At 53.0% G+C, this 24,029-nt stretch overlaps 1 protein-coding gene across 1 annotated transcript in view; it reads left to right on the forward strand.

Moving 5' to 3' along the window:
* Positions 1–24,029, forward strand: part of EPHB1 (EPH receptor B1) — an 86,096-nt gene that overhangs the window by 38,361 nt on the left and 23,706 nt on the right. Inside the window, exons 4-7 of the mRNA XM_056358780.1 lie at positions 15,991–16,146; positions 19,242–19,577; positions 22,612–22,793; positions 23,759–23,921. Of these exons, the coding sequence (XP_056214755.1) occupies positions 15,991–16,146; positions 19,242–19,577; positions 22,612–22,793; positions 23,759–23,921 (837 nt within the window). The remainder of the gene's footprint in view (positions 1–15,990; positions 16,147–19,241; positions 19,578–22,611; positions 22,794–23,758; positions 23,922–24,029) is intronic.

The raw sequence follows: 24,029 nt of genomic DNA on the forward strand, positions 1-24,029 counted from the left end.
TGTTGCGGGGGCTTTGCGTTCTCCTGGCAGCGATCTCCCTGCTTCCACCGCTGGGTGGAACAGGCAGCCCAGTTTTACCACAGCCGCGCTGCCGAGGAGAAGCATTTGAATCACTGCACCTCCAAAAAAAAAAAAAAAAAAAAAAAAAAAGGTATGGTTTTTCTTAAATTATGCCTTAATGAAGGACATCCATTAACCTCCGTAATAATTTTGCAAGGAAAATGTGCAGGAAAACCATGTTACATTTTTTTTCTAATGAGTGTGATGGCTTTTAATGGAAGTCTTAATTAGACATTATTAGCCAAAATGGTCCTCTGGTGGATTCAGGCCCTTTTCTTTCCCCCTGGCGCAGGGATGGGGAAGGACCGTGTGTCCTGGTGGCTGCTGCGGGCGAGGAGGCTCAGGCACTGCAGGCACTGCAGCCGCTGCTCTCTGGCTCAGTCCCCAAATCCTGAGCAGGGTCTCAGTCATCCCTGCGATCCAGACCACTGCAAAAGAGAAACGAAGGAGAAACCTGGAAAATACCCCGGCAAAGGCATGAGTGGAGGCCAGGTGAGCATCACAGGGCTGGGCTGCCCTTGCCCACCTGTAGCTGCACGTGGCCTTGGAGGATTAGGGAACAGCCCCTGAGTTGTGATGTGGGGCTTTATTTTTCTGCATATCACTTGTTTTTCCTCCTTAAATTGTACCATGGGCCATTTATGTATTTCCCCTCTCTATAATGAGAACTTTTGAGTGTTACGTTGATTCCAGTCTTCAACGAGGAACTAAAAAACCCCCTTAATTTCCCCACTGCCATCCCCCCAGGGTCTCCTCATGTGCCTGTTTACAAATGGTGTGTAAACCTGCTTCCAAACGTTTGGCTTGTTAATGGTGTGTCTAGGCAGCTTTCTGTGGTAGCTGAAGTGCTTGGGGAAACCGATCTTGTTTGGGGATATCGGGGTGCAGAGCTCCATGTGTGCTTCTAGGGGCTGCCATGGGCACGGATCCATGAGCATCCCTGTGGCGGTGGGGCTGCAAAACCCACCCGGCTTTCATAACCTTACTCGCTCACACCAGCCCAGGAGACCCGGCTCTCACCCCGCCACCATCGTGTCCAAGGCCCTTTGCACTCAGCCAGAGCAGGGATTGTTCTCTCGGACAATGGGAGAGCCGTGAGGAAGCGCAGGATCCGGCCCGCGTCCGGCACCCGCATTGTTTCCACCCTTGTTTGCAAATGGCCAACACCTGGCAAAGTGGTGACTCAGCCTGGGGAGTTTTAAAGCCTTTCTATAACTTTTTTTTTTTTTTTTTTTTTTAAGTAGTCATGAGAGAGTTCTTTTGGGAACAGACTCTGGCTGGCGCCGTTTTGCTGCAGTTTGCTTGCCAAGGGATTGAGATCTCCCATGTTCGGGACTGTGTGGCACTGTACAGCTTGTAGCAAGCTCTTTGGGAGCCAGCATCTCTCCCAGCAGGCTAGCAATAATAATTTATTTATTTATTTTTAAATTGGGTTTTTTTACCTCCAGCTTGCTAATAATAATAATTAATAAAATAAAAAAGAAGTTTTTTTTACCCTAGCTGGCTAATAATAATTGTCATTACTATTATTTTAAAATTAGATATTTTTTTTTTCCCCAGCTGGATAGTAATATTAATAAAAGGGATTTTTTTTACTCCCAAGCCACAACTCATCAGCACTCCCCTGTGTAGGGCGTTGTTTGGGAGCCATGCCCTGGGTTTGCAGATGGGCTTTGCAGGTCTCCTGCAACCTCTGCTTTGGGGAACGAGCCTTTGCTGCTGATGTTTTAATAAGTGAAAGACCCATCTTGTAAATGCAAGGTATGAAAAAGCCATGGACTAGGTGGAGTGAGGCACGCTGCTGTACCTTGCCCTGCTTTCCCTTGACTTCAGAAGAGTTTTGGATGGGTTGGACTTGCCTGGGGTACTGCCAGTATGTGCAGAGGAAGGATGGGGCCCACCAGCGTGAGGGAAAAATAAAACTAATCAGTGCAGATTACTGAAGTTTTAATTTTTCTACCCTCTCCAAACCCCCGTGTCTGCTACCTGGGTCGTTCTGCACCCAGACGGTGACAAATGGAGCGGTGCCGTGGGTGTTAGCTCAGAGTGTGTTAAGAGTGGTCATTTGTCACGCCTGGTGTCTTGTATCTCAGAGGATGCGTCGAGAGCAGGAGTGCAGTGATTAAATCAAAGCATTGCTTGCACACTTAAGCAAGGCTTCGGAGGAGTGCTGAGGAGCCCTGGGAAAATCCATCCGTCTTCAACCGGTGCAGCAGACACAGCTAAGAAATGATCCACGCCTTGTCTATCGGAGCATCAAACCAGACTAAATATGCAGTTGTGGGTGCCTCGAATTAAGATGTGCAAACCCACATGAGGAGGGAATTGATGTTCCCCCACTCCGGGCTCCCAGGGGAGCCTCACCCAGCGAGCAGCAACCGAGAAAATTTAATTAACGGCATGGGGTGGAACTGCATTGCTTAGTTTTCATGTTAATCCCAGGGCTCACCTGCTTCTGTATTTATTGTATGAAAAAGGCTTTCAGGGGGGAGAGGGTTGTGCGTAGGAGCTGGCCACCTTGGTGCTGCTGGTGTGGCTGCATCCCACGTGGTCATTACTGACCTCCTGGCAGCAGCATCCCCGTGAGCACAGAGCGATGCCTGGGTTAACGCTGTCCTTGTCTTGTCTCATCTCTTCCTCCCCAGGGCCCCTCCAGGATGATGCCATTGATGGCAGAGCTTTGCCATCTCCATGCTTTTTTGGGCAAGAGTTGCAAAGCCTGGGGCACAGGGCTGTGTGCCATGCCAGAGGCGGAGGACTCTGACCTCAGGCCTGGTTTCTGGGCTTTGCTGTCTAAAAGTCCTCCGTAAAAGCAGAGGCATCCTGGGGGAACCGATATACAAAGGTAATTAGGTAATTTTCTCAAAAAAAAAAAAAAAAAGTAATTTCCACCCTAGCTCAACCAGCTTTTCTCTGCTGGGTCTGCAGCCCAGAGGGTAAATTGCCTGTGAGGTAAGACTTGATACCAACTTACTTTGATCCAATTTTTAAATCTTTTTAACTATATTGCAGTACATATTTGCGTCCAGGTGTGATGTCACTGAGGTGCTTAAAATCAGTTCCTCAAGAAACCTGCCCTGGACGTAGCTGTGGGTTGTGTTGATGCAGTTGATGCATGCTGGCATGCGTGTCCCCTCCATGGTGCAGAGGGAGTCAGTCGCCCTTCTCGGAAGCGGTGATTACTTTGATGCTTGTGGGTTTTGCTCTGTTGCAAAGCAAGGAATCTGTTTGAAAGCTTGAAATGGTTCTGGGCATGGTGAAAATGTTCTCTGGGTGCTGCTGGGGACCGTCATCTGGCGAAACTCCAAATCTCCTGGTTCTGCCATGGGCATCTGTTGCAGCAGCATACTGGGCAAGTGGGGCTGGTGCTCGCAGTGGGATGGCTGTGCTGGGATGAGGGAGATGGGGTGAGAGATGGAGCTATCACAGACCTCCTGCCTCCACATCCGATCTGCTCGTGAGCTCTCCATCATGTATTATTATTTAAAACAACTTATTCTTAGAGAGCCCAAGGTGCAAATTTTGTTTGGCAGCTAAGAAAAGCTTCTTGAGCTGCCTACGTACAGTAAATCCCTGCAATCTCGGGTGGCTTTGACTTATGTGTAACAGATGTTGAGGATGAAGGAGACTACTTATTTTTGCCTGCCTGTTGCTACCGCCAATGTGGGACACAGGTGGCGGTTTTGGCAGGGAGAAGCTGGCTGTGCTCAGTGATGGGGTTAGTGGGTGTTGTCTCACCCTGCAGCTTGGGGCATCTTTCCTGTCCCCAGTGGTGGCACCAACATGGACAGTGCCAGTGTGTTCGTGCCATTTGCAAAAGGTTCTTGCCCTGGCTGGAAGCTTTTGAGCAAGTTGTGTGCCTCCCGGCTGTGGCATGGGGGTGAGCTGGTGTGGGAAAACCATGGTCATCCTGTCCAACTCCCCTGCTGTGGGCAGAGACGTCTTTCACTAGGTCAGGTTGCTCAAAGCTCTGAACAACTTGGCTTTGAGCACTTCCAGGGATGGGCCATCCACAGCTTCTCTGGGCAGCCTGTTCTGGTGCCTCACCACCCTCATCAAAAAAGTTCTTCCTTGGGTCCAGTCTAAACCTATCCTCTTTCAGTTTAAAACCATTCCCCTTGTACTGTCACTACAGGGCTTGGTAAAAAGTCTCTCTCCATCTTTCTTGCAGTCCCCCTTTATATACAGAAAGGCCACAATAAGGTCTGCCCACAGCCTTCTCTTCGCCAGGCTGAACACCACCAACTCTCTCAGCCTGAGGGGGGTTCCAGCCCCCTGACCATTTTCATGGCCTTCCTCTGGACCTGCTGAAACAGGTCTGTGTCTCCTATGCTGAGAACCCCAGAGCTGGACACAGCGCTGCAGGTGGGGTCCACCAGAGCAGAGGGACAGAGCCCCCTCCCTTGACCTGCTGGCCACGCTGCTGGGGATGCAGCCCAGTGAATGTTTGGCTTTCTGGGCAGCGAGTGCACACTGCTGGCTCATGTCCAGTTTGTTGTCTACCAGTCTGCCATGTCCTTCTCCACAGTCCTGCTCTCAATCCATCCATCCCCCAGTCCATACTGATACTGCAGGTCGCACTGACCCAGGTGCAGGACCTTGTACTTGGCAGTGTTGAACTTCAGGAGGTTTGCATGGGCCCACTCCTCAAGCCTGTTAAGGTCTCCCTGCATGGCATCCCTTCCCTCCAGCAAATCAACTCTCCACTCAGCTTGCTGTCATCTGCAAACGTGCTGAGGGTGAACTCAATCCCAGTGTCTCTGTCACTAATGAAAGTATTGAATAGTAGTGATCCTAGTACGTACCCTTGAGGAGCACCACATGCTTCTGGTTTCCCCTTGGACATAGAGCTGTTGGAATGCCACCTGCTCCCGTTCCGTCTCTCTTGTTGATGAGCTGCAGAGAATGACCTTCCATAGCTTTCCACTGTTGTGCTTCACCCTGGAAACTGCTTTGAGATGCTCCTCTCTCTGTCCAGCAATGCTTGCAACCAACGGTGACCTGATGGTAGTTACATTGGAGCCGAGTCACACTGAGTAACTGTAGTGTGTTGTCTGGTTGGAACTCGCCTTTGAACTCCTCACAGACAGGGATCTCGGTCGGTTTGGGCTGCTTGAGCCCCAGCAGCTGCTGAGGTTAGGCTGGCATGCAGGGTCTCCAAAACACCAGCATGTCCACTGGGGGATGAACATCATCTCCACCTCCTCCCTTCGCTCTTGACGCACGGGCCGGACTCTGCCCTTGGGACTGAGCATCTTTTGCAATATGGTGTTGTGCAGGGAGGAGAGGGTGGAAACTGAGCACCGGCTAAATTTTCCATTGGTGGGCATGATCCTGTGGGAGAACCTCAGAGGGTGAGGGACATGGAAGGAGATCCAACTGCTTTGTCTTCCTGGCAGCCCCTTCTCCTCTGCCCTGGCACTGCAGCGATGTGCTGCCCAAGGAGCCCATCTGTGATTTTTGCTTTTTCATCTTTCCTCACTTCCTATTTCTATCTGGTAGTGGAGGCCAAGTGCCATGAGAAAGCATTTTTTTCAAGGTATTTCTTTTGTGGTGAGCCTGTTGGCTGTTGTGGTGCCTGGTGGCAGCTGGGCTCAGCTGCTTAGGGGTTGGGATGCTCCTGAGACCAGCTCTTCTGCCAGCTGGAAGTGGGTTTGGGAGGAGTTTTTAACTCTGCTGTATGTGGAGGGAGGGGAATTGGGAAGGAAAGTAAAAATTTCCATGGTCTCCTGTGCTTTCCCATGCTGTTATATTGCGGGTGTTGGAAAGTCGGGAAGCACTGGGATGAAGACAGTGAGGTGGGGACTCAGCCAGCAGCTTACTGGGAAAAGGTGCTTGGAAGTGCACTGTTTGGGCAGGGAAAATCTTAAGAATAGAGCAGAGAGGGAGAAGATGGGCAGGAAAAAATAAATAAATGGAAGAGAGATAGGTAAAACTTTCAGAAATTGCTTTTTAGGCATTTTCTGGCTCCAGGAGATCAGGGCTGATAAGAGCAGCTCAGCAGGAGCAAGGCAAGTCAATGGCAGTGGCCACCGTTTAACTGCCTACGGGGGGAAAGGAGGTGTTATTAAAAGAGAGAGAAACCGCTCAAAATATCTATGTGGATATTTTGTATGTAGAAATAATAGTAAATTGCACCCGACTGCAGGAAATACGGCTTGCTGCTGAAAATGCCACCCCCAGGGGTGGAAAGGGAGCACTTAGCTCCTGCCTGCGTGGGATGGTGGAGGCAGTTTCCCAGGGCCACGTGTGGGCCAGCAGATGTGAAGGCAGGAGAGGACAGTGCCTCTGGTGCCCGCATTGGTGCCGCGTTCCCCTCTCCTCTCTGCGGCTGGGTAGGAAGGCGCCTTTGCTCTGAGGAATAGTAATTATGGCTCGTTCTGCTATAAATATTCATAGGGGAGCTCTCTTAATTACTTTTCTAATTAATTCCATGCATGGGGCTCTTGGGGTGGATGAAGGATATGGGAGAGCACTTTGGTTGGGACATCTCCCCCCTTGCCGAATCCACCCCCCCTTGCCAAATCCACCCCGCTCTGCCGAATCCACCCCTCCATGCCAAGTCCATCCCTGGGCACTGTCCTGAAGCAGTTAGCAGACCTGCAGTCCCCAGGACTCGTCTCTGCCAGGATGGGGTGGGGGTGGGGTGTCCTACTTCATGATGGGGCATGCCATCACCCCAGTGCAACCCAAGGCGTGATGTCCTCCAGTGCTGTGGCACAGACACAAGGGAAGCCATGTGTCTGTGTGTCCCTCTGCGCTGGCAGCACGAGCCTGGCCCCGTGGCTGAAGCTATCCCCCAGCCCAGGTTGTCAACACTAATGAGGAACTACTTCAGATGTAATTAATAAGCTCTTGATGTTCTCTAGATTGAGGGGATACTGTGTGGCGTGAGCTGGCAAAGGAGGAAAAGGTGCTTAATTAGTTCCTGTTAGGAACAGGAGATGTTTGCTTCCCAGCCAGGAGTGGTTTGTGCTTTCGGGAGCCCAGGGACAATGCTGCCCTGATTTCCCAGTCAGAAATGGGGCTGGAGCTACATCAAGTTCCCCAAATCCCCAGATTTGGGCTCTTCTGGTTGCAAAGCAAAGATGCGTCATTTTTAGGGGGCTTCTGCCTGCAGCCAGCACCTCTGTACCTGGGGGAAGAGCTACTCTCTGAGATCCACCATGAGTTTTCATGGCAACTCACTTTCCTGCTCATTAGGTGGCTCGATATCTCACACAGGCATTGAGGGGTGAATGCGATGTGCTGGGTTAAGTGGTACATGACAGTATTGGCTCTTCTGTACAGCTTCCAGTCCATGTCCATCGACTCGTGGAGTCTCACATTGCTGCAGTTCATAGGGGAAATAATCTCGCTCTGTGATTCCTGTATCAAGCCCGGTGCCTGTGCTGGGAGTAGAGCATCTTCTGGGGCTTGTGTTTTTGGGAGATGAGTCCTGGCCTCAATCTGGATTCTGCCCAGTTGTTTGCTCCTAATGCATCCGGAGGTTCATTGCAGGTGATGTTGCAGTGCTGGTGATGCTTCTGCTCCCTGGGACTGGTCCTGGTGGTCCTCTCTCTGGCTCGTGCTTGGCCTGATTTACCAGAACCGGTGTGATCTGGTGCACATCAGCATCACCAGGGTGGCACGTGAGCATCGCTTCGATGCCTTCGTAGCACCTTAAGCTCAGCCTTAGGTTTATCGCCCTCATTAAAACCAAGTGTGCCCCAGGTTGCGAGGGTTTCCTGAAACCCCGATAACCACAGACAGGGCACCCAGCTGTCATAGACCACCCTGTTTGTTAAAGATGGGTGAAACGGCGGGGCTGGGGGTGCTGGAGGTCAGGTGGGAGCAGCCTCTGCCTGGGCAGACCTTGGCTTTCCTGCCCTGCCGCTGGAGCCCCAGTGCTTCCCCTGGCTGCTCCGCTCCTGGTGCTGTCTGGCTCCCCAGTATCATGCCCATCCTGCTCGCCCTTTCTCTCCTTAAATTGTTTTTCATTGCTGGCATAGGGTGGATTTCTTGGCATCCTCCCCACCCCTTAGCTCTGGTTTTAATGTACAGCAGAAATGTAAATGTTCATCTAGGTGCTGGTCGGGGCGGAGAAGCCCAGGAGTAGGGGTCTGGACACCACTGTCTTTACTGGTAAATCAGTCTCCCCTTTCCTTATGTCACACCCACAGGGAGAACTGCGTGGTGGTACTTAATTTGCAACTACTAGTCAGATAGCTCCTGGCCCTGCTGCCCACGAGGGTTTGGGGCAGTGATGGCAAACCTAGCCCTGTCCTGCTGGCAGGTTTGACGGCCTCAGCTGAGGGAAGAGCCGGTGGCAGGCTGCAGCTGCTAAATATGTGTCTAAAGCAGAGTATAAGGAGGTTAAATAACCTCAAATCATTGCCGAGAACTTCATTCCCCCTTCATTTGTTGACTCAGAATAATAAGCTCAGGCAGCATTAGGATGGTGAGGAGCATCCGGTGCCAATCACCGCCGTGGCCATGCGGCTGTAAACCTCTCTGCATATGTGGATGAATTGTCTGGGATTTGATGAAATTATTTAGCGTTTGATCATGAAAGTGCGTGCTCAGAGAGGCAGTGCCAGCCTCATCCTTCCCTGCAATGCCTCCCTCCTGTTCTTCATAGCAGTGCTTTAATTCCCAAAGGGGAAGAGCTGGGGACAAATGGAAATGGGGCTTGGGAGTCTCCACGAGCTGCACCACATGCCTGCCAGCCATGTTTCACCCTGATTTCATGTGGAAAAGTGCTGGAGCAGAAGGTCAGGCATCGTTATTTCAACGGCTCTTTTATGGAGAAGAGGGGAAGCTGCTAGCCATGGGGGAGCGGCAGGGTGAGACCAGGCACCTCAGCCTGATGCAAAGTGGAAGCTAAAGTGAAGCAAAACCCAAGTGGGAGAAAAGCGTTTTGCAAAAGTGACCTTGAGAAGTGTTGGGTATTTTTTCCCCCGTTGACTGTTCTGGAGAGTGAAGCAAGTTTCCCTGCTCTGTGGCGAGCTGGCAGCCCTGCGGCACCGTCTGCCCAGGGCATACGTGCTCTCCCCTTTCTCATCCAACAAATGGATCGGGGACAGATTTTGTCTTTAGACCTTCAAAATCTTCCCAACCATGAAAAAGAGGGAAAGTCAAGCCCAGAGTGGTGATTGAATGGGCAAGTGTGAACCTCTTGGGTAGATGGGTGCTGCAGGGCATGTGGGAGCCAAAACCGGCTGCTTCCATGCCCTGTTCTAGGCTTAAGCTCATTGTTTAGGGTCACGGTAAACAGTTGGTGTTGAAGCTCTTCTGCATCCAGAGACCCTTAATTTCCCCAAGCCTGCCTTTCTGGAGGAGAAACACTTCTCCTGGGTGAGCATTGGCTGCATTGTGTGCAGCCGAGTGCGTGGGGCTCGGTTTGTGAGCATCTTGGCCCATGCCAGGGAAGCAAATCCTTGGTTGATGAGGAATGGGATTTTTGGGAGAGGTGAACGCAGATGCACCCACAGCCTGTTGCCTCTAATTAGCCTCGCACAGCTACCTACCCTGCATGTGCCTTTGAAATCCTGCCCTGCTTCGATTCATTTCTCATCTGTGAAAAGAGGAGCAGAAAAAAAACCCAACCCTGAGAAACAAAAAACCACAATGAATTTTACGTTTCCTCCACATACACCATGGTGGGCTGGGCTCAGAAGCTGCTGACTTTAATTTACATGTCTCCCAAGGCAGATCTAAACCCATTCCTCCAGAGGTGAAGGGCTGCTTTAATTAACTGGCTGCACCATGAGGAGCCGGAGCCTCTTCCCTCCGCGTGTCAGGGAGGGATGCAGCCCATTGCCTGCAGGATGTGAACCTAGATGCTGGGAAGCTCATGTTTATCTCATGAGTTGCTGCCTATACAGCACTGAAATTTGGAAATGCAATGCAACGAGGCGGGTGCTGTTTGTAATTAGGTTGGGCAAGCGCTTGGCCCTGAGGTAGGAGCAGCTCTGGGTGATTTGAAATGGTGAGAATTTGTGTCTTTGGTGGCAAAAATAGTGAAGGTTTTATCCATCCCTGGGACAAGGTTCCACTGGGGTGTCCTGTCCCCAAGATGCTGCAGTTTCAGGCATTGCTTGGGGGCTCGTGCTGAGCTCCCTCTCTGGAGGAGCAAGCATCCATCCATCTGTCTGAGGATGTTTTGGAGACAGGGATGCTTGGACTTCCCTGTTTCTCTGTCTGGGTCACACTCCTTGCCCTGTCCCAAGGACTGGATGTAGGAAAGGAAATTTGGCGGCTGACAGGGTGTTTCAGGGCCGGGTCTGATCCCCATCTTCCTTCTTGGCATAGTCAGGAGGGCAGGATGTGTGCGATGGGTACCCTCCTGCCCCTCCTCGCTAGAGCGTGGCATTGCTCCAAATACAGAAACCTCTCTAGATTAATTTGCTGATGCCTCGTGCAGGATGGTGCGGCAGTACACCCGCCAGCATTGCTGACTGCCTGCTGAGCTCGCTGTGGCTGTGCCAGGGCTGAGGCACTCAGGAGAAGCACTTGGCTTGATATAAAAGGGAATCAGATCATTAAAAAGTAGAAATGGGTGGAAAACCCCCCACAAAACACCCCCCCCCCACCCCCCTCCCCAACGGAGATGCAGGAGGGAAGGGATGATGGGAGAGCATCAGCATCAGATAGGGATGCAATTAAACCTCTGGCAACAGGCACCCACTCCCTGCCTGGATGTTTGCAGGGAGGGAAACAAGGGAGATGAAAGCAGGGTGGGAAGGCAGCCCCCTTGTTGCCCTTTGAAGATGGGGAGATGGCAGCCCCTGCTGGGGAGCGGCAGCGTAGTGGGTGACAGCTTGCCTGATTTCTGTTTTTCTCCCAAACTGCGGCTTGCATCCCTGGTGTCATCATCACATCAAAGGCAGCGAAACCCAAAAACATCGGTTGTGTTACAGCCCGTGGTGACACTGGGGCTCTGCAGCCCGGGGTGTGTGGCCCCAGGGGACATGGTGCCACCAGCCACTCGGTGCTGCCAGCCCAGGAGGGTGAGCCGGAGCCGAAGCAGTAGCTGCCTGGGAAAGCCGTGCCGCCTGCTGGAGTGCCTGCCCCTGTAATCACGATGTCCTCTAAATGTTGTTTTTTCATAGCACACAATTTTGCGTGGGTGTTTATTTGCCTGGATGGTGCCTTGCAGCTGAAAGCATCCAGGAGGGCTTCCTAGCCTGTGCACAGGCTGCATGTGGAGGCAGCGGGACGTGGAGGAGAGCTGCCTGGCCGCTAAAATACCCATAATTGGGGCTAATCGCTTTGAAGACTGAAAAATTAATGGGGCTTTTTTTTTTTACTACTTTTTTTTGGGGCGTGCTTAAATATAAATACATTTTGTGTTGAAGGTGTCTGTGAAACATTTTTAGTGAGCATCTCTTTTTTTTTTTTTTTTTTTTATTTTTGGTTTCGTCGAAACATTGTGAGCCTCATGCAGAAAGTGTTTAAGTGTTTGGTTTAGGAGCCAGGTTTTTTTTCTTAATGAAAAATTGTCATTTGCAGAAAATGGGGAAATGGCCTTGAATCTTTTTCCAGTGGGCTGTAAGTGCAATGAGCTGTAGTTGCTCCTTTGTTCATGGCCTGAGGTGTTCTCAAACCCAACAGGGCACCTTCCCTGCTGCCCAACTCCGGGGGGTGCTGGTAGTGCCAGCCACGTGTCTTTTTGGAGCCAGGCTGGATCATCCAGGCTCTTTAGTGCCTTTGCATGTGGCAGTCCTGTCTGTGCCTCCAGCTTGCCTGAGGGCATCACCTTCTGCAGTGCTGCTACTTCTAACCCATCTTTTCATTGCCCGCTGTGCTGGTGTGACCACAGCTGTGCTTAAAAACACTGGGTTTGCCCTGCAAAGACATTGGACCCAAAAAGGAACCCAGAAGAAGCAGGATTTGGGGAATACCTGGCAAATGCGGTTAGCTTTGCCCCAGCAGGGATGTCAGGGGCATGGGAGCGATGAGATGACACAGACTGGGTTTGCTGTGGGTGAAGGGAGCTGTGGCGGGGTGCCAGTGAGGGCCGGGGGAAAGAAGTGGGCTTGCAGAATCATGAGCTGAAGCCTGTAATTCTTTGCAGAAACTCTTATTTTAAAACCTGGTAAGGAAAAATGCCACTCAATGTCCCCAGGGAGCTTTAGCACAAGTTAATATAGAGATGTCTGCTTTTTCTTTTCCTTTCTTTCTTTCTTGTTTCTCTCTCTCTCTCTTTTTTTTTTTTTTTTGACTAAAGCTTCCCTGAGAGAGTAATTAAAAAGTGGAAGTTCCAGGTGCTAACCAAGAGGATTTAGTTTGAAGATTGAAACGCTTGCATTCCCCCATGCTTGCACATGTTCCGCAGAGCGTCTGGTCTGCTGATGATGGTTTGCCTTGGGCAGGAGCAGGGGTGGATGAGCAGAGAGATCCTGCTTACCTCCGGCTCTTTCTGGAACCACTGGCACACGAAATACAAGGATGCAGGATACATGCTGTTAAGACAGGAGAGTTTTCAGCAGCAAAAAGCCTCGCAGCGCTGTTGCGTGCCACTACTGCTTCAGTAATTCATCCTGCCCTGTGCAAGCTGCAGAGTGAGGAGGGAGGCAGCGCTGGGGGTGCAGGTCTGTGGTGCCTTCACTGGGTTTTTTGCCCCATGTGCGATGTGGGTGCATTCCCATCCCAAGCCTTTGAGGGGGTAAGGGGGGCACCTCTGGCTCCATCCAGCCCTGTGGGGTGCTGTAAATCAGCTGCCACCCCTGCCGTCACCCCCTGGGCACGAGGGCAACTTCTCTCTACTTTCCCCCCCATTCAAACCTCCCAGAGGTGACATCTTGCTTCAGGAAGCCTGCGTTAAAGCAGCCCCCCAACGATGCTCCCTCCTACCCCAAATGCCTACATCGGCCCTGGGAAAGGGGTCCTGCTGGCAAACTCCTGGCCCTGGCTGCCTGGGATGCGCGACATCCCTGGTGTGCAGGCAGGACGGCCGATCTGCAGGTGGCATCGGCTTACGGGGCGGTTGAGCGCTGAAGCCGTGGAGTGGCACAGCCGATCTTCATGCCTCATCGTTTACAAACACACCCCATGTGCTTAAACGTGAGGAAATGGGTAGTTAAGCACATCATTAATCTTATCCAGCCCACATAATCAACAATCAATTAATTCTTCTGTGGGCTGAGGAGCTGCGGCTTGCGCCGCAGCCTGGGCAGCGGCAGAATGAGCCCGTTTCCGCAGGGAGAGCCTCATCCCGCGCTTGGCTGAGGTGCTATTGCGGATCCGGACCTTGCCAGCTCTGGGAAACTTCCTTGCAGCAGCCCTTAAATCAAGGCAAACATTGTGCTTGCCGTTAGCGGGGTGATTTATTGCTCCCTCCTGGCCTTGAGCCCTCTATCTGAGCCTTACACTCGGACTGTGCGTTTACCGTCTGAAGGATTATGGATCCCATGCTGCGCAGGTCTCTAAATCCCGCTGCGGCATTGCAGGGGCTTGGGGGTTTTGGCTTCATCTTCAGTGTGAGGTCCATGGTTCAGCTCCCCCAGGACGACAGGAGACACAGGCAACAGCAAGAGTGGAAGGCTGCAGCCCGTGGCGGCTTTGGGTGGAAGGAGAAGGCACCAGCCTCCCCTGAAACTGTGGGAGACCTTAGGTAAGCGTAGTGCAATTACGGGAGAGAAAAGCTAATTGGTAATAATAATAATTAAAAGCCACATACCTGCAGATTACAGGAATTTATGGATAAGTGACGTGTGATAAAAGAAACCTGAGGACACTGGGTTGCAGAGTGTTCTTTGTTCAGGTATTTTGACAATGCGTCACTTGGATTAATTGTAATTAAGTATTAACACACCCCTTTACCTGACCCACCAGCATGCCTCTACTCTTTAAACCAAGGTGTGTTCATAGTGCTATGACCCTTTGTCTTCCTCCCTCCCTCTCCTGCCCCCTTCCATCAAAATTCAGGTGGCTGTTCCCTGGTACCACTGCCCTCCCCATCCTGCACCTCTGAAGAGCGCAGCACGTTTCAGGCACGTTTCTGAACGTGCCCTCCAGCTGCAGAGCCTGCCGGTCACCCATTATGTGTCTGGTGGATGCTAAGGCCTCCTGGCGGGAGCGCAGTGCTGCTGGGACACTGCGGGGACGTGCTGGTGGGAAGGGAGAGGGGCAGAATTGGAGATCCACCTCTAAGTCTTGGTGTCCACTTGTGGTCGCGTCTCCTGCCTCGTGCGCCTGGTGTAACCCTGCTTCCTCACGCTTTTGGGGGCGTAGGGCTGTGTGCGTGGCCCAGGGAAGGGTCTGCGGCTGGCTGCCTTCTGCTCTGGCATCCTGAAGTTCCCCCTCAAGCCCTCATGTGCCCCCCCAGTGTCCTGCAATGCAAGGTGTGACCCCGCGTGTGGGATGGCTGCCTGTCTGCATGAGGTAGTGGGTTATGGCCCTAGGTGCTTCTGTAAGGTGCCATACGTGTGGGATGGCTGCGGTAGGGTGTGGAGGACGCGCAGTCCTCGGGTTGTGGGGATGAGGAAGAGCAGCGTGAGATGGTGGCTGGTCCCTCTGGGATGCCATGTCCCCACTCAGCTGTTAGTGCTGTTGGAAAGAGACGGTTCATTGCAGCCAGTTGTACGCCTCAGGCTGGGGCGAGGGGGGTGGGGAATCCCCTGAATAATAAAATTGTAAAATATTGTTTTGATTTATCCTTTTTTGTCATCTTTTAATATCTGGAAAGACTGTGTGAGCAAGAGGCCTTCATGAGTTTTGAATGACAGGTTAAAGGGCTCCAATAAAGATTAGATGGTCCACTATCTCCCAAGGAAATTGCATCAAAGTGGTTACTCCTGCTTGCCCCTATTAATTTCCTCTTCATGGCTGCTAGGAGATGCCTCATATCCTGATGCAGCAGGCAGGGGCTAAGAGGCACTTTCCATTATCTCAATCATCGCCGTGTTTATGAGACACTTAGGGTGCTTCTCTGCAGAGCCATGCCTGGGAGGTGACAGCATCGTGGGGGCAGAGCCGGCAGCCAAACAGAGGTGGGACAACCCTGTGTCTGAGGCCAGGAGCAGTCTCCCCCAGGACGTGGGGTGGGCCTGGGTGAAGTCTGGTCCCTTGGATACATGTGCCAAAATACAGACGTTCCCCTCTGCAGCCTTTGGTTCCGTAGGGGTCACCTGAGGGTTTTGTTAGATGTCAGGGCTGGATGAGCAGCCATTCGTCAGTGCCTACTTGGTAGGACCAGTGAGGTAGGGGAGGGATGAGGGACCCCATCTTTGTCACTCCACCCTCTAACTGCAGAGCAATGAGATGGTTGATTAATGAAACCTCTGCCTGTCGCTGATTAAAGCCTCGCCGTAACCGTAACTGGAGCATCTTCTCATTTATGAATTAGTTGCCATTTCCTGCTTGAATGAACTCTGAGGCCGAAGGCCGGGAATGTTATTAGCCCCAGCCCTGGGCTGCGGGGGATTAATGGCATGGACCCATAAGACACTGTCATGGCTGTCACATCAACTTTCCACTTATTCAAATTTTGCGTGAAAAAAGAAATGTGAGACCTGAGCCGTGCCATTGGGGTGGCGGAAAGAGATCTTTTGGATCAGCAGGAGGGGAACACTGTCCTGCCTCTGTGTGTCCCTGACCCCATGGGTGCTGCCAGGGAAGGGGGTCCTGCAGCTCCCGGCTGTCCCCCTGCCTGGGTGCGAGTGCTGGCCCCTTGCTCTGCCTGGCTAATTACTGTATCATTGCTGTGTGATTTCAGTGTTTTCCTGGTGGCTCCAGAAATAACTCATGGTCAGTGTGGAAAATTATGGCCATCCTAACATCACAGGAAGGTGCCACCCCATTTACCTCTGACACAAGTGTGAAGCTTTTGTGTTTGCTCTCGTGCTTTTCTTTTTCTCTCTGCCCCATTTGAAGGACAGGACCTGCTTTTGCCTCTGCTCAGGGATGGTTCCACACCCAACCGCTTTCCCCTCCCTTCTCTTGCAGCCTGTCCAGCGGGGACGTTCAAGGCCAGCCAGGGCGCAGGGGTCTGTGTGCCGTGCCCCTCCAACAGCCGCTCCACCGCCGAGGCCTCGCCAGTCTGCACGTGCCGCAACGGCTACTACCGGGCAGATTTCGACCCACCGGCAGCCGCCTGCACCAGTGAGTAACAGATCAGGGTTGGTGGGGCAGGCCGTGGGGCCTCGCTCCGCTCTGCTGCTGGGGGAGCGGCCAGGGATAAAGTCTCAATCCGTGAGCTTTTTCTTCTTGTTTTCTGCCCCTGTCCTGCTGCAGAGGGGAGCGAGAGAGCAGTTGGGTGGGCATCTGGCAGCCAGCCGAGGGCAGCCTCCACCGCAGGGGCTTAGCTGTGCGGGGAGCTGGGGTACCCTTATTGAATACCCACCCCTCTCCGCGCGGCACGGCACCGCCTCCGCGTGCTACAGAAACACCTCTTACACAGACGTGAATCCTTTCACTGCCATACTGGCATAAGCACGTGATATTGTATCACCCTTTGCTCTGCTTTCCTGGGACACCGCTGTGACACGCACCAACCGATGAGTGATGGGACAGCCCCCGCAACCCACCTCTCCAGCAGTCGTTTGAGTTTATACTTCACCCTGGCAGCGGTGGTGATGGCAGGGAGATAGTCCCCAGGATAGATTAGAATTTAAAGTTATCTGCTGTTGCTGTCTTGTTCATAGTCTTGCAGATGGAGTATTTTTTTACAGGGGGAAAGGGTGCGTTAAGCATTAGTATTCAGCACGGTGCTGTGTGCGCGATGCATCACTCTCGGCTGTCTGCCCAAAGTGCCTGGGATGGCAGCAGCAGCCTCAAGTCTGTCTTTTGGTGAGAAAAGAGCCCAAGAGAGAAGAAAGACCTGCTGTGCTCTTCAGCCTGCTGGGGACGCAAGCCTCAGCCTCTGCTCCCCCTGCAAAACATGCCGCAGGCCCTCGAATCAGCCCGTCAGGGAGCTTTAGCACAAGGATGCTCTGCACACTTGGTGCTGGGGAGTGCCCGAAATGCATGTCGGAAACGATGAAAGGATTTGCTTGTTTTGCTGGACCACTTGAGCTGTCAGATCAGAGGTAGTCAGCAGGTAGCACAACTGCAGATAATCTATATGTCTTTATTATGTCTCGTTATATAGCTGATTTACAGTATTGCTGTGCTCTAGAAATACAGTATAAAAAAGTCTATTTGCTGATTTTTATTTCTTCTCGGCGTCACTTAATTTTACAACGCTTTAATTTGAGGTGCCAGCTGTTCGCCGACAAAGTTTCTCTGTGACAGAGGCGTAAATAACAGCCTGGAGCTACAGGCGCTGCTCTGGACCACAGCTCTTCCCCAGGGCTATGCCTGCGGGTGCAGTTTCTGCCCCGCATCCCTGGAAGAGGAGGGAAGAGGCTGCACTTAAAGGGGGATGAATGTGGGGAGACAGTGGTTTGCCACCAAGCTTGGGAAGAAAGATGGTTTTCTCCCTTTTTTCTTGAAAAAAAGCTTGAAAAGATATTACCTGCTTAAGGTATGAACAGGGGGATTGGGTTAAGGCTCTGAGACAGGTTGCAGCTTTTTGGGGGTGACTTGCTATTTATTGATCCTTGTCCCCCAGCTTTTGTGAGTCCTTTGCTCTGGTTTCCCTGGGGAACTGGCGTTTTTCCCGCTGCTCCTGCCACATGTCCCCTACCACCCGTCCTGTAACCCACCTTTGACCTCTCCACTGTGTGCTAATGGGGTTTTGGGGGTGCCCTGCAGTGGGATGTCTGTGGTGTCTCAAGTCCACAAAAGCCCTTTCCAGTGAGGATGCCATGCTGGCGACTGCTCCGTGACAGGCACGTTTACCTGCTAAAGGGGAAAAGAATTAAAGGAACAGAATTATTTTCTTTTATTTTTTTTTATTCAAAGTCTGTCATTTTCCTAGACATTTTAACAAAACTCTTTCATCTGCAGTACCCGTAGCAATGGCTCAGAGAGGCTCCCAAAGTGCCTGGCTGGCTGTGGTTATGGAGCAGGGGGAGAGGGCAGCACAGGCAGGGAGCTGGGCAGGGGTGGGCACCCATGTCCCCCACGACTGCCTGTCACCGGTGGCCAGAGCACAGTGTCAGCCGGAGGTCATCCATGCAGGGTGACCTCTCTATCCACTGGCCACATCAGCCTTGTGCTGATGAAGACGCCTCTGCCCATCCCATCCCTGGCCACTATCGGGGCTAATTTATCTGCAGCCCCTAATGATGCTTCCCAGAACACACATATGGAGGGCTCCTCTGGGATGGTTTTCCCCAAGGTGGAGCGTGCTTTGCTTTCTTAACCTTTCCTTGTGGGTCAAGTCCTCCATCATTTTTATTGCTCTCTGCATCATGGCAAAGTCCTTTTTCTTCCTTGGAAGTGCAGCACCGAGCCCAGCCAGCATGAGTAATTGATCACTTTCCTTATTTAATATAACCCAGCAGCTGGAATTTGCGGTTTTGGCTGTGGAGCCATCCTGGCTTACCCCAAATCCTTCCCCAGACCTGGGCAGACATATGTTTGTGCCTCGATGATGCTCTCCTGCCTGGATTCCTCCTGAATTGCTCCCTATGGACTCTGGCCCTGTTCTGGCAGCACTTGCAATCGGTGCTGCATTCAATTCCTGTCCTCCGAAGCATTTGCGACGGCTCCCGGCGGATTTGATCAATGCAAGTTTGATCTCTCGTCCAACATCCAAGCTGCTCGCAAACCAGTGAGCGGTGCCATCTCTCCTCTACGCTGTTAAATGCCAGGGTTCCCAACTTGAGATATCGAACTGTTAATAACTGCTTTCCATACTCTCTTTTCACCCACTGCCCCTGCGTTTCTCCCTGGTGCTGACTAAGTGATGTTTCTCTCGCTGTGATAATCTGTTTGAGGTGCTTCTCCACATGTGCACCAGAGCTATCTCGGCATCTCCTGATTGTTAAAATGGGTCCACCTTCACAGATGGATCTGCATGTGCTCCACGGTGGGGTTTTTTTGGAGACTGAGTTTCTGCCATGGGAGTCCTCATCCCCAACTGTGAAACCCCTCTCTGGCTGGTGGCACAGGTGGTTGGCATTGCTGATGAGGAGAGACTGACCCTGAATCGAGCAAAACCATAGAGACCAAATCCCTCCTGAGGCAGGAGATGATGGAGCCATGAGGTGTCTGTGTGCTGGAGCCCCTGAGGCTCCCACTGAGCCCTAGTGGGGCTGAGCGTAACGTTTTGGTCAAGGACCTGTCTCAAGCACTCTCCCTTTCCACAGGTGTCCCTTCTGGTCCCCGCAATGTCATCTCCATTGTCAACGAGACGTCCATCATCCTGGAGTGGCATCCGCCACGAGAGACAGGGGGTCGGGATGATGTCACCTACAACATCGTCTGCAAGAAGTGCCGGTCGGACCGACGCGCTTGCTCCCGCTGTGACGACAACGTGGACTTTGTCCCCAGGCAGCTGGGGCTGACAGAGACCCGGGTCTTCATCAGCAACCTGTGGGCGCACACGCCCTACACCTTCGAGATCCAGGCTGTCAATGGGGTTTCCAACAAGAGCCCCTTCCCGCAGCAGCACGTGTCCGTCAACATCACCACCAACCAAGCCGGTGAGTCCCGAGATGATGCACTGATGGGGTGGTTTGGCTGTACCCTACCAGTTGCAAGCTCCGTGTGGAAGGAAGCTCCATGTCCAAAGGCAAAAGCTCCTGGGGTGTGAGTGGTGTGTGGTGGCTGTGGGGGACCCGCACCCAGCCCTGGTGAAAAGAGGGAGGGAGAGGGATTGAGGAGGTGGAGGGGTGGCTGCACCCCAGGCGAATTGAGAGATGAGTTTTGGGAGGAAAGGGTGTGAGAACCAATATTTGTTTTTTATCCCCCTCTAGATTGCTTGAAGATGAAATGGCATTGCCATTTCCCCCCTTTTCCCAGGTGAGAGCAGGGAGACGGGGTGACTCCAGCCTTGAAATGCAGCCTGGCTGCATTACAGCACGGAGGGCGTAGCATCCCGGGGCTGAGCTCAGTCTCCGTCTCCTCTGGCACATCCCTCTCCCTTCATTTTCCTCTTGTCCCCTTTTTCAGGCTCCCCTGTCCCTTTTCCTCCCTTTTCCCGATCAGGCATCAGGAGCTGAAGAAGCAGCTCTGGGCCAAGCTGGGACGCTGGCAGGGTGGATGTGCAGATGAAAGGGAGGATCTGGTCCTGGGCTGCAATGCGGAGGATAGGGAGCAGAGGGGATGGAAACCGTCTCTTTGGACAGAGGAAGGGGATGGTAGTTTCTGCTTTGTGCTGAGCATGTAACACAGGCAGCCTTCGCCAACCCGCTCCCTTGGGAGGGTGCGGCAGGGAAACCTGGCGTACGTATTTTAGTCTCTTGCCTCTGGGGAATACAAATCTACGCTTGGTGCCTGGCTGGCATCATTGTCTCCTAAACCATGTGCAATCAAATCTGCCTCTTGCTTCCAGGTCTTTTTTTTTTGAGAGTGGGATTTTTAGGGTGGTTTCTTTGCTCATCTCCCACCCCAGGGCTGCCCAGGAGCTGGGAACAGCCTGCGCATCCGTGGCTGTCCCTCTGTACCCCACACTCCCTGTTTGTCTTGCAAAGGCTGAATATACGAACGTGGCTCCCAGTGCCACAGGACAGGCTGCGGGGTAACCTGATGGAAATGCGTCAGGTGTGTCAAGAGCAGGATTGGCGCTGTCCCTCTACAATCCCTTTGGCTTTGAAGTGGGTTTTTCCAACTGCTTTCCCCATGCAGGGCAGGATCCGGGCTGGTTAGTGCGTCCAGCCTGCCGGACTGCTCTTAGCCCCAGGTTGCCTGCGTGCCACTATCCACGCTAATGGGGAGGGGAACGCAGCAGTTAATAAAACACCAATCAAGCCAAGTGTTTAATTTCAGCCCACAAACATCTTCTTGGAGCTGATTTGGAAAGACTAAAAAAAAAAAAGGGGGAGATTACATATGCTGGGGAAACAAAGGTGGTGCTGAACTATTGACATCTCCCAGTGTGGCCGCATGGAACTGTGCTCCGGCTGCCCCCAGATATTCCCTCCATGGCATGATCCTGTGCCCCAAGCTGGTCATACTAAGCTGAGCTCTGCCCTAGACCCACATGGAGGATGTATTTTTCCTGCCCAGTGCTGTCTGTACTCTGGGCATGGTGAGGAGGAGGGCAGAGAGTGCTGGCCAGGGAGCTGACCCTGTGAGCAGATCATGCCAGTGCTGCTTTGGAGAAGCTTGTGTACCTTTCTTGGAGGCTTTTGGTAGGATTAAGTGAAGGATCAGGGCTGTGTTGGCTGGCTCTGGCCCTCCCAGGTCTAACTTGGAGGGCAAAAAGCCTTTGGAAAATTGGCTCCTGGCTAATTTAGTGGCTTGGTGTCCTTGGTGTCGCTGCTGCCAGGGATGCTCAGCTCCAGTGATGCTCAGGCCCTGAGATGCTTGGCTCCTGGATGGTCAGCTCCAGGGATGCTCGGCTCCCCGGCTGGCACAGAGCAGCCCCGGGATTGCTCCAGTGTGTGTGGAGAGCGGGGCAGGGAGCAGCAGCAGTGGCGAGGATGTGCCTGGCAGCTATTTTGGGAAACCTGCTGGCTTAGCTCTGGTCTGGTGCATGAACCGAAATACTGTGGGCTGCTTTGCAGAGCAACGTGGTGTGTGGCGTAGCTGGCGGGACTGACTGGGAACACGTGGCAGGGAGGGAAGCAGGTCAGACAAGCCGGGCTCACACCTGATGCTGCCTGCATTCTTGGCCAGTGCCGAGCATCTTGCTTTCTCCGGGGATGCTGCGACAAGATGCCTGGGACCCCTGTGGTTTGCTGCCTGGGAGGTCTCAGGGACTGCAGGGATGGAGGTGCTGCCTTTGGAGCAGCCTTGTGCCATGGGCCCGAGGCGGGTGAGGAGCTGAAGGATGGTTTTAGGTTGTTCTGCAGCTGTTTGGGCTTTGGAAATAAAACTCCTGGAACACATTTGGGCACCGAGGCTGAGCGTCCCCCAAGAGCCCCTAAGCATGGACCCAGCTGCTCCTCTGGGACAGGGCTGAGCCAAAGCTGTGCTACAGGCTTCAGCACCCTGGGGTCCCTGTGCTGGGGTGGGGTGTCCCTGCTCTGGTTTCCTGTCACTGTCCTCAGGGTGGGCAGATTTTTGCTCCTATATTCTATTACTGACAGCATGTGGGGTTGCAGCAGCGGCGGCACAGACTCCTGCAGTGCTGAGTGCTGGCTCCCTCAGGGAGGCTGTTACAGCAAAAGATGGCAAGCAGAGCTGGAGACCGCCATCGAGCCTTGGTGTGTCTCCGCTGGGGAGAGCTTTGCTGCCCTGCCCCGCTGTGGGAAGACATCCTTGGAGCAAACAATCCCAGGGAGAAGGAACGCTGAGGATTTCTAAGCCCCTAATTAAAAAGAGTAGTTTTTTTAATAAAAAAGTAGGTTTAAATACCAGAATTCCCTTGCTGGCTTGCTGCTCTGGTTCCATGTAAGCTGCTGAGATGCTGCTCTTCCCACTGCTAATGCGTGAGCTTGTCCCATGGGTTGAACAACCTCAGGCATGGGAGATGTAGGATGCTCTGTGTGCCCAGGGGATTCTCCCCCTCCCCAAGGCCCTTGGTCCTGCCCCTCTCCATTAATTTTCCCTCCCTCCCTGCTTCCTCGGCAGCACCCTCCACCGTCCCCATCATGCACCAGGTGAGTGCCACGATGAGGAGCATCACGCTCTCCTGGCCTCAGCCTGAGCAGCCCAATGGCATCATCCTGGACTACGAGATCCGTTACTACGAGAAGGTGAGCCGCATCTGCACGCCTGACGTCAGCAGCACCGTGGGCTCCAGGCCGGCAGCGGTGAGCTCGGTTGGAAACCTTGTGACGGAGGGTGGGCTCGGGGTACGTGGAGCTTTGTACCGCACTGCTGGGGAGGCTGCTCAGGTCTTGAGCTTGCTGGGAGAGGGGAAACATCGGTGAGCTCTGAGTCAGGCTCTGCTGGGAAGGGTCTGGGTGGTGGGACTGGCTCTGGAGGGTGGGACTGATGATGTAGCTGCAAGTGCCAGTTCCTCCCCTGTGGCGTCCAGCACATCAGCGCTCATTGCTGCCTTGGCTCTGGTATCTGCTAGGGTGAGCCAGGACCATGAGCCATGAGGGCAGCATCAGGAGGAAAGGAGGGGGACAGTGAGAGCTGGCGAAGGTTATCAGGGTTGTCCCTGTCCCAGGTCACTGCCTCCCTGTTGGGTCCTTTCACTGGCAGCTGTCCTTCCCCGTAGGGGACACGCTCTCGACCCTTCTGGTGAACTGTGCTGAGCCCAAGCTGTTCCATCCCTCCTGTGTCTTGCCAGCTTTAATGAATTCCTCCAAATGTGAATAATTAGATGATCTCAGCAGCAGCCCCTTCACAGCAAATCACTGGGGAACATTGCAAAAAATGAGATTTGAGATGCATGAGGTTTCCACCAAGGTTTAGCACAAGGACCTGTGCCAGCAGAGCAGGGACCACAGGCGCTGGAGCTCTCAGCAGAGGCAAGTTGCCCTTGAACCTGCTTGAGCAGGGTCTCGTAGGGTTGCGTTACAGTGTTTCTGTAACAGCATGACGATTCTGAAACGTGCAGGGACATCAGTGGTTCAAAGATGAGGAATTTGCTGCTCATGAGTGTTTTTGCTCTCGATGCTCTTACTGTTTCCCCCTGCTGCTCCATGCTCTTCGCTATGGTGGGACCGGGGGGGCTGCCTGGGAGACGTGCTCTGCCATCACATCATCCCCCCTGCTGTCCCCTGTCCCCGTCACGGCTGACTGTCTCTCTTGGCCATACCCACAGGACCACAACGAGTACAACTCCTCCATGGCCCGCAGCCAGACCAACACGGCCAGGATTGAGGGGCTGCGACCCGGCATGGTGTACGTGGTACAGGTGCGAGCCCGCACCGTGGCTGGCTACGGCAAGTACAGCGGGAAGATGTGCTTCCAGACACTGACGGATGGTGAGTCCGGGAGGGGGGGGGCAGGGAGGTGAAGGGAGTGGTTGTCTTCGCAGCAACAGTTTGGGCTCTAATTGGATTAAACGAACTTGTCTCCACAAACCTCTCTCC

Source organism: Falco biarmicus, chromosome 13, assembly GCF_023638135.1.
Source record: "Falco biarmicus isolate bFalBia1 chromosome 13, bFalBia1.pri, whole genome shotgun sequence".
NCBI lineage: Eukaryota > Metazoa > Chordata > Aves > Falconiformes > Falconidae > Falco > Falco biarmicus.